At 48.9% G+C, this 14231-nt stretch overlaps 1 protein-coding gene across 1 annotated transcript; it reads right to left on the bottom strand.

The window, feature by feature from the left end:
- Positions 1 to 4522: 4522 nt before the first annotated feature.
- On the bottom strand, positions 4523 to 13539 carry LOC309524689 (uncharacterized protein). The gene is made up of 5 exons (XM_082209592.1): positions 13434 to 13539; positions 10617 to 10773; positions 9060 to 9712; positions 8081 to 8210; positions 4523 to 7012 (listed from the first exon to the last, which is right to left on the bottom strand). Exons 2-5 carry the CDS (start codon positions 10681 to 10683, stop codon positions 5583 to 5585), a joined length of 2280 nt encoding a protein of 759 aa, XP_082065718.1. The 5' UTR covers positions 10684 to 10773; positions 13434 to 13539; the 3' UTR covers positions 4523 to 5582.
- Positions 13540 to 14231: the final 692 nt, after the last annotated feature.

Raw genomic sequence — 14231 nt, forward strand, 5'->3', positions numbered from 1 at the left:
CTTTTCTACAAAAATGGCAATTTTTCGATTGACTAGCCAGGACAGATCCAGGACAAAGCACCACCTTTCAGAAATTGCCCCCACCCCGGACATCAATTCCATCTTTAAAATCCCAGTAATGTCCAGGGAAATCCCTATTAAATAATAATATTTAAGAACATAGAATCATAGAGTTGGAAGAGACCACAAGGGCCATCGAGTCCAACCCCCTGCCAAGCAGGAAACACCATCAGAGCACTCCTGACATATGGTTGTCAAGCCTCTGCTTAAAGACCTCCAAAGCAGGAGACTCCACCACACTCCTTGGCAGCAAACTCCACTGTCGAACAGCTCTTACTGTCAGGAAGTTCTTCCTAATGTTTAGGTGGAATCTTCTTTCTTGTGGTTTGGATCCATTGCTCCGTGTCCGCTTCTCTGGAGCAGCAGAAAACAACCTTTCTCCCTCCTCTATGTGACATCCTTTTATATATTTGAACATGGCTATCATATCACCCCTTAACCTCCTCTTCTCCAGGCTAAACATGCCCAGCTCCCTTAGCCGTTCCTCATAAGGCATCGTTTCCAGGCCTTTGACCATTTTGGTTGCCCTCCTCTGGACACGTTCCAGTTTGTCAGTGTCCTTCTTGAACTGTGGTGCCCAGAACTGGACACAGTACTCCAGGTGAGGTCTGACCAGAGCAGAATACAGTGGCACTATTACTTCCCTTGATCTAGATGCTATACTCCTATTGATGCAGCCCAGAATTGCATTGGCTTTTTTAGCTGCCGCGTCACACTGTTGGCTCATGTCAAGTTTGGGGTCAACCAAAACTCCTAGATCCTTTTCACAGGTACTGCTCTCAAGCCAGGTGTCACCCATCTTATATTTGTGCCTCTCATTTTTTTTGCCCAGTGCAATACTTTACATTTCTCCCTGTTAAAATTCATCTTGTTTGTTTTTGCTGGATCAGGGTTCAATGGCCCAACTAGTCAGGGCAAGGGTGCTAACTTGAATAAAATATATTTTGGGGGGATGATGCAGTGCACATACAACATTCAAATGGCAATGCCCATCAATTTTATTTTATTGTGGGGCCAAAGAGGAAGAAAGGCCCCTAGGTGTTGGCTCCTATGAGTCATGGAATCAGAGAATTGCAGAGCTGAGAGGGATTCTGTTCTCCGCTGGCCAACAAGATTCCTGTGGGAAACTCGAAAGCAGGACCTGAGAACGAGAACCCTCTCTCTTCTTGTGTCTAGCCATTGATAGCCCGCTCCTCCGTGAATTTGCCCCATCCCCTTTTGAAGCCAGCCATACTGTGGGAGGCAGTTCCACAGATTAACTCTGTGCCACACAAAGGACTTTCTTTTACCACTGTTGCGGCTACATTCACAACTAATCTCGCAGCCCGACCATCTGACAAAGAGGGAACAATGGAAAATCTGTTGTTTATTACTATCACATTACTTTAATAAAGGTAAAGGCGACCCTGACCATTAGGTCCAGTCGTGACCGACTCTGGGGTTGCGGCGCTCATCTCGCTTTATTGGCCGAGGGAGCCGGCACATAGCTTCCGGGTCATGTGGCCAGCATGACTAAGCCGCTTCTGGCGAACCAGAGCAGCACACGGAAACACCATTTACCTTCCCGCCGGAGCGGTACCTACTTATCTACTTGCACTTTGACGTGCTTTCAAACTGCTAGGTTTGCAGGAGCAGGGACCAAGCAACGGGAGCTCACTCCATTGCGGGGATTCGAACCGCCGACCTTCTGATTGGCAAGTCCTAGGCTCTGTGGTTTAACCCACAGCACCACCCGCGTCCCTTACTTTACTTTACTTTACTTACTTTAATAGCCCCCACCAAAAAGTATTAATTGAAATAAAACACACACCCAAAAAACCCCAACACCATGAGGTGGGTGAAACTTTTATTTCAGCATGGAAAAGAAAATATTTTTCTTCAGGAGGTTCATGTCATTGCGGAGGTGCGAAATCTTTGGCCCACCAAATGTCGCTTGAACTACAACTCCCATCAGACCCAGCAAACATGGCTGATGGCCAGGCCTGCTTCTTGGGGTTTCAAGGGAACCTCTCACAAATTTAATAATGAAAAATTCAATTTCGTTAAAGGAGTACAAAGGGACGAGCCACACAATAAGTTCATTTGTGGGTGATGCTGCACTTAGGCTGACTCCAGTGTCCTCCGGCCTTGGGTGCCCAAATGTTGTTGGACTACAACTCCCATCATCCCCTGCCATCTTAGCCAATGATGAGGGATGATGGGAGTTGTAGTCCAACAACAAGGTTGAAGAAGATTATACAGATTTGAGCAGCACACAGCTGGAAACTCTTAATTTAGTTGCTACATGTGATTTTGGGGGCAGGAGGGGATTACATTAAAAAAAATATGAAAAGTTTTATGCATTAACATGCCCAACTGAACATATAATAATAATCTGAATTTCAACTATGCCAAAAAAAATACCAAAAGCTTTGTAATGGTTATCCCCCCCCCCCAAACTAGAAATTGCTGAAAAATGGGAGTTTAGTTCAGTAACTTCTGGAGAGTGTGAGGTTTGAGAAATCTGGCTTAAGTCTGTTCTACTCTAGATCATGATTTCAAATTCCCAGTGACTATGAGATTTAGGAACATGATTTTTGTGCCACATGGCAAAGGGGGATATTGCTGCAGGGCGAAATCAGCGGGTTCAATCTGCTCTGTTGCACATACCTTGGTGAGACTTGAGAACAGATGAGAGAGGATAGCACAGGGCCCTCCAGCATAGCTGTCAACTTACAGATTTGAAAATAAGGGACCAGCGGTCTCGAAAATAAGGGATCAGCAGCCAAAATAAGGGATTTTAGTCAACCAGCAGCCAAACGAAGCCTCAAGTGGTGGTTCCCACAGCGCAGCAACCTGGCAAAGGGGCTGCAGCAAGGAAAACCACCGTCACCTCTCTGCTGGGAAGCGCTGAGCAAAGGTGAGTCCCCAGGCAACGCGGCCGATTTGAGTGGCACAAGGCATGCAAGCTCCACCCCCCAGTCGTTCTTAGACTCCTTATTGGGTGAGCAATGCAGCCAAGCAACACAGTTGGAGCCTCCCTCCTCCCTGGCCAGCAGGGAAGGAGGGAGAGGAGCTGCTTCCTTTGAAACCTGGGGAATTTAAGGGACATCATCAATAAGGGACAGCAGCGGGACATGGTGCTGGGATAAGGGACTGTCCCGCCAAATAAGGGACGCTTGACAGCTATGCCCTCCAGGTGTTGCTGAACTACAACTCCCAGAAAGCAATGGTGGGAGTTGTGGTTCAGCAACATCGGGAGGGCACCAAAGGTCCCCCTGCCACCTTCCAACCCACGACTTCCAATCGGTATCTGCAATTTATAAATCTGAACAACTACAACTCCCATCATCCGTGACCAGTCAATGGATGATGGGAGTTGTAGTCGAACGAAAGCTGGGGGGACATGAGGTTGCCAGAACACTGAACCCCAAAGGAAGGAGGGAGGGGAAACTTTGGCCCTCCCAAAGGTTTCTGAACTGCGACTCCCATTGGGCGCAGCACAAGCACATGGGAGTTGTAGTTCAGCAACACCTGCAGGGCTAAAGGTGCCCTGCACCTGTATAAAGGAAGCAAGCTCTCGCAATAAGTGGCGACTCTTACCCAAAATGGGAGCCCTCCCCTGTGAAAGTAGCATCCTGGATTTGGAGGCCAACTTTCTGTGCGACTTGCGCCGTGAGTGAAGTTGAGCATGCAGGCGGCTGCAGAGCCCCGGCGATTTCAGAGAGGCTCTGGCAAGCACAAAAATCATTCCCTGTGTGTAGACACTGCTGCTGCTCCTCTTTCTGGGCCACTTCCCATCTGGCTAAAAAACAAAAACGCGAACTCGAAGCCCCACATCGGAGTCCCCTCTCCTGTTGTGCACGGATCCTTTCCCATGTTTGGAATTCCAACCGCCCCATTTTCTCTCTCCCAGGTCCACTCAAAAAAGCACCTCGACTCAAAACTAATTTTCTCTCTCCCTTCACAATTTAGAAAATAATAAAACAGGACCTACCCAGTTGCAGAACTTTTGACCGCTTTGATATACCGTATTTTTGATATACCGTATTTTTCGCCCAAAAATGAAGGGGAAATGTGTGTGCGTCCTATGGGGCGAATGCAGGCTTTCACTGAAGCCTGGAGAGCGAGAGGGGTCGGTGCGCACCGACCCCTCTCGCTCTCCAGGCTTCAGGAGAGCCCCAGCGCCAGCCCCACAAGGTCGGGGGACAGAGGGAGGCGGAACACCGCCATCCCGCTGTCTCCCGAAGTGGTTTGGAGGCTGACGGCGGGGAGATCCCGCCGCCAGCCCCGCAAGCTCTGGGGACAGTGGGGAGGCGCAGCGCTGATCTCAAGGCGGGCGGCGGGGAGAAGAGCGCTTCTCCCCGCTGCCGGCCCCACAAGCACCTGGGGGAGAAATAATTTTTTTCTTCTTTATTTCCCCCCAAAAAAACTTGATGCGTCCTATGGGCCGGTGCGTTCTATGGGGCGAAAAATACGGTAATTGGCAAAGCCAAGCCATAAAGTATGGACAGCATTATTTTCAGCTTATGTGTAGCAGGTCAACCAAGTTGTATCCCTTGCAGGCTACATATCTACCTGCAAGGATTTTTCTTTCTTTTTTTTCGTGGCGGGGAGGTGGTGTGCACAAAATATTCCCACATCTAAAACACCTCTGTGCTGCAGCCTAGAGTGGTTCGGTATGAGAATTGGTTCCCCCACCCCGCAAAAAAGAAAAAGAAAAAAAAGTGAGATTTCAAGTGGCAGGAGGATGGAAATCAAGGCAAAAAGCAGTGGGTTCTGGCTTCAGGGAACCCAAAATCAGGTTCGCTGGTGGCTGGTAGGGCGGAACGCTAGGAGCCTAACAGTAGGTGGCGCCACAGCCAATGACGGGCAGAGACAGCGTCAAGAGCAGGCAAAGCCAACTCGTTTTGTCCCCATCTCCCTCCTCCCTGCTGGGTTCTAAAAGAGCAACATTGAGGGGAGGAAGGCGACAGGCAGCGCTACCCCTGAGGTGGCAGTTGGGGGCTATCTGGGTGCAGATTGAGGTTGGTGGGGCAGTGCTTCGTTTGCTCCTAATGGGCTGTTTCCCCCTAATCAGGTCCCTCTTTGTAGGTTTCAAAGGCTTAGCACTCTGAGCACCCCAAGCCTAGAGGGCTCCTCCCTCCTCTATCTGGAAAAGGGGTACACATTGAGAAGAGCCAAGTGGCCGGGACAGGACAGGCGTTTTGGAGAGATTTGCTTTCTCCCCACCTGCATTTTCAGGCACCTTCGTTTTATGCACTCGGAACAAACCTTCTTCCCAGAGCAAGCGATTTGCCATGACTTTTGGCCTAGGTGGGCTTGTGACACGCCTGTTCATTTTTAAAGGGGTCTATATCGATCGGTGCCCGACTCTGGCAGCGGTGGGAAAATAATGCATCGATATTCCAGCACAGCTGCCCGAAAAATGCCCCTTCTAGAGAAGACGGGGCGCTAACGAAATGCCAAAGACCCAAGTCTTATTACGAAAAGGGGAAGAGAGGAGGATTCGATTATCTACTAAGGTTCATCCAACCAATTTTTCATGAGTTTCCTTCTGCGTGGATTCTCTGATGACTAATGAGGTTTGAGCTCTGCGTGAAGCTTTTCCCACAGTCCAAACACCGGTACGGTTTCTCCCCTGTGTGTGTCCTCTCATGTGCCACGAGGCTAGAGCTGCCACGAAAGCTCTTCCCACAGACGGAGCACTGAAAGGGCTTCTCGCCGGTGTGGATTCTCTGATGTGTAATGAGGTGTGATTTGTAGCTGAAGCTTCTCTCGCACACCACGCACTGGAAAGGCTTCTCTCCCGTGTGGATCCTTCTGTGCGCGCTGAGGCGGGAGCTGACGCTGAAGCTCTTCCCGCATTCCCCGCACTGGTATGGCTTCTCGCCCGTGTGGATCCTCTCGTGGCTGACTACTTCCGAGCTGCGCAGGAAGCTCTTCCCGCAGAATGAACACCGGTAGGGCTTCTCCCCGGTGTGGGCCCTCTCGTGCGCGAGGAGATCTGAGCTTTCGCTGAAGGTTTTCCCACAGTCCAGACATATAAACGGTCTCTCGCCCGTGTGGCTTCTCTGATGCTTCCTGAGGCGAGAGCTCACGCTGAAGGTTTTCCCGCACTCGGAGCACTCGTATGGCTTTTCCCCCGTGTGGATTCTCTGGTGGCTGTTGAGGTACGAGCTCTGGCTGAAGCTTTTCCCACACTCCAAGCACTTGTACGGCTTTTCCCCCGTGTGGATCCTGTGATGCGTGATGAGGTTCGAGATGTCGCTGAAGCTTTTCTCGCACACCGAGCACTGGTAAGGTTTGTCGCCGGTGTGGATTCTCTGATGACTAACAAGGCCCGAGTTGCGCCGGAAGCTCTTGCTGCAGTACAGGCATTTGTACGGCTTCTCTCCCGTGTGGGTTCTCTCATGAGCGATCAGTCCCGACTTCACACTGAAGCTTTTCGCGCAGTGCGAGCACTTGTAGGGCTTCTCTCCCGTGTGCGTCCTGCGGTGGGCAATGAGGCTCGAGCTCACGCTGAAGCTCCTCCCGCAGTCGGAGCACGTGTACGGCTTCTCTCCCGTGTGGGTTCTCTCGTGAACGATAAGGCGCGACCGGAGGCTGAAGCATTTGCCGCACACCGAGCACTTGTGAATTTTCTCTCCGGCTTGGTCTGAGCCCTGACTGAAGTTTTCTTCGTAGACGATGATCTTCATGGGCGGCTTGCCCTCACCCGTCTCCTTCTCTGCTGCGGCTACACCGAGATCTTCGTAACCACCCGCCAATGGGATGGATTTTTGCAGCCTCTTCCTGGGTGGCTTTTTCGACGGCTTATCTGATCGCGGCGGCCTTTCGGGTAGGTCTTCCGGTTTGTCAAAGAGAGGGAAGGTCTCCTCAAGGCCTTCACCGGATGCCTCACACAGCCCCTCGTGCTCCCTGTTCTCTGGCTGGGGGCTCCCTTTGTTGTTCTCACTAGGGCACAGGTTGCCTAAAAGGAGCAGTTTTGGGGATTAGCACTGATAATCATAATCGTCTTTTTTATCTGAATGCCACTTTCTCACAGAACGGTGTCCAAAATGGCACAAATCATATCAAGTGAGCAGTAAGTGTGCTTTTATGTAAGTCGGAAGGTGCCCAGAGTGGCTGGGGCAACCGAGTCAAATGGGCAGGATACAAATAATAAAATTACAGTGGTACCTTGGTTGTCTAACTTACTCCATTCCAGGAGTCTGTTCGACTCCCAGAACCGTTCAAAAACCAAGGCGCGGCTTCCAATTGGCTACAGGTGCTTCCTGCACTCAATCGGAAGCCGTGTCAGACGTTTGGCTTCCAAAAAAGTTCACAAACCAGAACACTTATTTCTAGGTTTTCGGCGTTTGGGAGCCAAAACGTATGCGTACCAAGGTGTTCGAGAACCAAGGTATTATTATTATTATTCAGTTCCAAACATACCAGAAACAATTACAAATCATCAGTCTCAGTCACAGACCTGATAGAAATTATCACAATATCAGCAAGAACCCCAAAACAAATTTAAGAATCAAAATCAATGGCTTGGCTCTGGGACTTCAGAAGTTCAGAAACTAATATAGAGTCAGACCATGGATCTAGTGAGCATAGTATTGAACATGCCAATTGGCAAGATTTCAGGCTGACGTCTCTCCCAGCCTTAGCTGGAGATTCCTGTCTCTCCCCAACCCCCTTCTTTCTTTTCTCTCCCAGCCTTTCCCTCTCTCTCCCCTTTCTCCTCAGTCGGTATAACAGGAGACTCCTGATCTCGGGGTTGTGGGTTCAAGCCCCACATTGGACAAAAACATTCTGGCACTGAAGGGGGTTGGACTAGATGATCGCCATGGTCCCTTCCATCTCTATAATTCTTTCCCAACCTGTCTCTCTCCCTTCCCCATCTCACCAAGCATGCCTCGCCCTTCCTGTCTCCCCCTTTGTTTCTCTTCTAGCTCTCCGCTTAATGGTTTGGGTCACAGGAAGCATGTTGTGCATGCCAACATCCAAAGGAACCAATTTTAAAATTCAAATGAGCGCAGCGGCACCTTACCTCGTGAAGAACTGTCCTCCGCAGCAGTCTCCTCCTTGACCTCCAGGCCCTGCTGTCTCTGCTCAGGGTCCAAGAGAGCTCCTTCGGCCTTCAGGGACGTCTCCCTGGCATCCTCAAACAATCCCGGCACCTGAAAGACCAGGAAAGAGGCTGAAAGATGCAGCACGTGTGGCGGTGGGCAACGCCGCAGGCGAAAATGGATCCTAAGCCCACCCTGAACAACTCTCAGACCTCCCTTACCATTCCTTGTTGCCATTGGTAAGCCAGAACAGAAAAATCAGCTTCATTCCCACGACGGGTCGTTATTTATTCATGTTTTTTTTAAAAAAAATATTTATTGCCTGCCCTTTGTAGTAAGGTCCCAAGGCGGGTTGAAACAATTAGAACACAATATTAAAAAGCAATTTAATATTGGGACCAAAAAAACCCCACACACTTTGAGTGTCAAAACCAAAGGTAAAGAGGTGGGTCTTCAGCGGTCTCCAAAAGCTGTGCAATGGGGGTCGCTTGTGCAAGGGATGCACTGAGGGGCCACCCCACAGAATGCTCTCTCCTGGGCTGCCACCCCACTAACTTCTGAGGGAGGAGGAACAATCAGGTGGGTACCCTCTGCCAACCTCAGCACCCAAGAGGGTCTGTAGGGAAGGGGATGTTCTCTCAGATATTTGGGCTATATCCAATGCAAGTGCTGTTGAGAATTCTATCCATTATATTTGGTTCCTGAACGGATTTCAGGAACCAAAAAGGCGTATTGAAAAAAGTCGGCTTTCGCGCCGTTTAGCCCCACAAATGGCCACTAGGTATTTCGTTTTGGCGACTGTAACCCTGGTTTGAGGAGCCATTTGGCGCCCCATGGCCTGGGCAGAGAGAGTGTGGCCAAGGAGGGGGCCTGACAGACAGGTCTGGAGGGCCACATTTGCTTCCTAGGATGGAGGTTGCCTATACCTGGATGAAAGATTTAAGAGACCCAATATCTCACTTGTGTTTCCGGCTTTTCGGGCTCTCGCTGCCTCTGGAGGAAATCCTCGGCCAACATCACCGCCTGGGCGCAGGTCTCCGGGCAGCCATCTTTGACCCAGCTCTGGCTCTCCGGCGGCAGGATGGCCAGGAACTGCTCCAGGATCAGCAGCTCCAGGATCTGCTCCTTGGTGTGTCTCTCTGGCTTCAGCCACCGGTGGCAAAGGAACCAGAGGCGGCTGCAGGCCTCGCGGGGCCCGTCGGCCTCCTTGTATTGGAACAGGCGAAAGTGCTGCCGCTGGACTTCGGTGCTGATGGCGTCGACCCGCAAGATGGCCGCCTTCACCTTCCCATAATCTCCCACTTCCCTCTCCTCAAATCGCGGCCCTTCCTCTTTCAGGCCCGGAACGAGCTGCGACATCCACTTTCCCGGACGGGTGTCAACAGCCTTCTCAACGGACGTCAAAAATATATCGTCCCAGCGCGGCGGGTCTGGAAGCCGGCGGTCGTCCGCTTGCGAATGAGACGTCACCACCATCTCCGTGACATCCCTCGTGCAGACTTCCTCGCATGCGGCAGCCGCTTCGTTTTTCACCAGAGCAACGTGGTTGGTCACACCGGCGTCCTCAGAAACGTCTGTCTGTCTTCTAGGGCCTCCGTCGGCCATTTTCTCACCTGTTGTATATAATTTGTATTATATTTTCTGTTTTACATTTTAAAGTACTCCTTAATATATCAATGACGTCCCTTTTTCTCTTTCGATGGTTCATTTAACATATCATAAATACCTGCATATTTTACAAAAACTATACCATTTAGTATTCCATTATTACACCTAAAGGTAAAGGGACCCCTGACCATTAGATCCAGTCACGGGCAACTCTGGGGTTGCGGTGCTCATCTCGCTTTACTGGCCGAGGGAGCTGGCGTACAGCTTCCAGGTAATGTGGTTAGCCTGACTAAGCCGCTTCTGGTGAACCAGAGCAGTGTACGGAAACACCGTTTACCTTCCCACCAGAGTGGTACCTATTTATCTACTTTCACTGTGACGTGCTTTCAAACTGCTAGGTTGGCAGGAGCAGGGACCGAGCAACGGGAGCTCACCCGTCGCGGGGATTTGAACCGCCAACCTTCTGATCTGCAAGTCCTAAGCTCTGTGGTTTAACCCACAGCGCCACCCACGTATGTTCTTCTAATTCTCTTATAGTATATGTTAAGTCTGCGAGTAGTGCATATTCTGTCATTTGGGGGCTAACAAAACAAAGGCCACAGTGTTGGCATACATAAATAACCTTTTTTGACACCTGGGAATTTCAGTCTGAATTATCCCCAACAGGAAGGACTCTGTTTTTTTGGGGAAAGTACTTTTTGACATTTTTCCCCAATACATTATGGATCATTTCCCCATACACTTTCACCCTTTAACAGGTCCACCACATATGAAAGAATGTACCCTCGACCTCATTGTATCTCCAGCACTTATCTGATTCAGTCTTAGGCATCTTAGCAAGCCTGCTCTGAGTTAAACGCCATCTGTAAATCATTTTCAAGAAGTTCTTCTGCCTGCCCATTTTCTCACCTGCCCACTCCGTTGGAAAAGGTTCCTGGAGGCCCAGCGGGATGGTCCCCACCTCCTCCGAAGCCATTTTCTCTCCCCAGATTGAGGGCAGCTTTAGCCCAGCTCGGCTATCTCCACTCCAGATTCAACCCCTTCTGTGTCTTCTTACTAAACGCAGCTGGGTTGGGTGTGAGAAACGGAACTTTTATTTGTTCGGAAAGATAAAATGCCCAACAATAACAACAACAATAATGAATAGATACGACCTGTGCTTTCCCCAAACAAGCGAAGACCTTTTTTGTTCCAACAGGATTTCTAGCTGGGCAAATGGGGTCTTTACTGCAAGTGTCCTCTTAGAATCTTAGAATGATAGAATCATTGACTTGTAGAATTGGAAGGGACCCCCGGGGTCATCTAGTCCAACCCCCTGCAATGCAGGAATCTCAGCAAAAGCATCCATGACAGATGGCCACTTGACCTCTGCTTAAAAACCTCCAAGGAAGGAGAGTCCACAATCTCCCGAGGGAGACCGTTCCACTGTCCAAACAGCTCTTGCTGTCAGAAAGCTCTTCCTAATGTTTAGTCGAAATCTCCTTTCTTGGAGCTTGAAGCCATGGGTTCAAGTCCTGCCTTCCAGAGCAGAAGACAAGCATGCTCCCTCTTCCATGGGACAGCCCTTGAGATAGTGGAAGATGGCTATCCTATCTCCTCTCAGTCTCCTCTTTTCCAGGCTAAACATTCCCAGCTCCCTTAACTGTTCCTCATAAGGCTTAATCTCCAGACCCTTGATCATCTTGTTTGCCCTCCTCTGCATACATTCCAGCGTGTCGACATCCTTCTTAAATTGTGGTGCCCAGAACTGGACACATTATTCCAAGTGTCGTCTGACCAAGGCTCTTACTTCCCTTGATCTGGACACTATACTTGATGTTGATGCAACCTGGAATAGCATTAGGGGGGTTTTTTTGCTGCTTGACTCGTGTTAGGATTCTTTTGGTCTTGTTTTTTTTTAATGTTGGTTTTGTGTCTTTTAACTGTTTTTAATTATTTTGTGTGTAAATCGTCTTGAGACAGTCGTTTAGAAGGAAGTTCATAAAACAATTGTAATAAAAAATATTAATAATTACAGTTAGATTGATTATTATTATTGGGATGTAGTCAACTAATTCATTTCATCAGCGCAAGTATTTCCACTTGTGCAATGGAGCCTCCCCCACTTATTCTTCAGATATGGGAAATGTGCAGGGTGTCAGGATTCACAGAATGCTGTGTGAGATAGTAAGTCTGCAGGCTTGAGTTTGCTGGCTGATGCAATCAGCCTGCAATTCTTTCTATGGAAGTGATGGGTCAGAAAGACTCAGCAGTAAGGTGCTGTCAGTTGATTGGCTGTCATTGGTTTAAAAGGGAAATCTGTCCATCAGTAAGTGTGGTGGTGCAGAAGAGTGTGGTCAGAGAGAGAGAGAGAGAGAGAGGTCCCCTATTTGCCTTAAGGTGCAGTCAGGTACTCTGTTTGACAGTATGAACTGCACGTGTATTATAGCCTGTAGATATTTGTATATATAGCTCGCAATAAATATACTGCACTGAAGAACCTGGAATTCTGAGCATTTCTGCTAAAGCGCTGCGGAGAATTCGCGACACAGGGTGCAGACTTGGTGTGAATGGGGGACGTTCCTCTGCCCAAGTAGAAATCCTTGTGCTGATGGAACAAGTTAGTTAGATGCAGCCCATTCGTAAGAATTCTTAGTAATGAATAAAGATTAATAATCAACAATGAGCCTTTTACATAGCTCAGCTGGTTGAGCATGAGACTCTTAACCTCAGGTTCGAACCCCGTATTGGACAAAAGATGGTTGCATTGCAGGGGGTTGGTCTAGATGACCCCAGTGTGCCTTCCAGCTGACAGTTCTACGATTCATTTAATCTCGCCTGAGGCCAGGCTAGGCGGAGAGGCAACGATCTTCAGAGCTGAGCAAGTATTTAAACCTCAAACCTTCTTGGCTCGATGGCCCACACTCTTCCCCACCACACCAGACTGGCGACAGCGCAGCAACCCTGTGCACCTTTACTCAGAAGCAAGTTCCCCTACAGACTATAATCTGGAGTGGGAGGGAAGCATTGCAGGGATACGAATGCATTATATTCCAGGATAAGATCTCGTGCATCTATTGAAGCGGCCTGCAGTATCCCCGAAGCAGACACCGTCATCAAATCGTTAGCCTTCCAGGTCACACAAGACTCTTTTGTTGTCAGGGCTCCCCTCTCTGGAAATGACCGTCCTTGCTGGAATTCTTACATCATTCAGGCATGGATGGTTGGCTGAAGTCTCCTCTTTATTATTATTATTATTTGCAATTTCTGTCCTTAATCATCATCATTCTGTCTTTAACCAGCATCTCTAATAATAATAATAATAATAATAATAATAATAATAATAATAATAATAATAATTGCACATGCATCTCCCCCAACTCTCCTCCATCAGTCACTCACCTTTTGCAAAGATTGGATGGTTGGCTGAAGTCTCCTCTTTATTATTATTATTATTTGCAATTTCTGTCCTTAATCATCATCATTCTGTCTTTAACCATCATCTATAATAATAATAATAATAATAATAATAATTGCACATGCATCTCCCCCAACTCTCCTCCATCAGTCACTCACCTTTTGCAAAGATTGGATGGTTGGCTGAAGTCTCCTCTTTATTATTATTATTATTTGCAATTTCTGTCCTTAATCATCATCATTCTGTCTTTAACCATCATCAATAATAATAATAATAATAATAATAATTGCACATGCATCTCCCCCAACTCTCCTCCATCAGTCACTCACCTTTTGCAAAGATTGCAAGGTTGCAATCCTTCCTTGCAAGGTGGGCGCAAAACACAGATCCCTGGGAGCTGGAGGCACAATTCAGAAGGCGAATCTGCCCTCCCCCCCTCTCCTCGCAACTCCCCTCTTCCTCCTCCCCCTCCCGCCACAGGAAGGAACTCGCCAGCCCCCGAAAGGTCCTCCCCCAGGACCTCGCTCTCGAGTCCCGCCCCCGCCTCTCTAGCAACGGCCCACTCTGTCGCTTTAACCCCTTGCGCGCCTCGCGGCAAAGCAAACCAACCATGCGGGGTTCGCGTAAGGCGGGCGCGGGAGGCTTTTTTCAGTCTGCTGGACCCCCTCGAGAGGTGGGGGTGGGGAGTAGGTGCGGCGATGGGCGGGGCCAGAAGCAAAAGTGGGCGGGGCGGTTGGCTGCAAAGTTCCATCTTTTTGTTGCAATGTCCAGTTTTGCACAATAGGCTGGTTGCTTTTTTTCTTTCTTTCTATTTTATTACAAAGGATCATGGAATTGCAGAGTTGAAAAGGATCCCCAAGGGTCATCGAGTGTAACCACACTGCAATATAATGATGATGATGATAATGATAATAATAATAATTTATTATTTATACCCCGCCCATCTGGCTGGGTCTCCCCAGCCACTCTGGGCGGCTCCCAACAAAATATTAAACTACAGTAGTCCGTCAAACATTAAAAGCTTCCCTAAACAGGGCTGCCTTCAGATGTCTTCTAAAAGTCTGGTAGTTGTTCTTCTCTTTGACATCTGGTGGGAGGGTGTTCCACAGGGCGGGCGCCACCACAGA

This window comes from Podarcis vaucheri (assembly GCF_965113315.1).
Source record: "Podarcis vaucheri genome assembly, chromosome: 2".
Lineage (NCBI taxonomy): Eukaryota > Metazoa > Chordata > Lepidosauria > Squamata > Lacertidae > Podarcis > Podarcis vaucheri.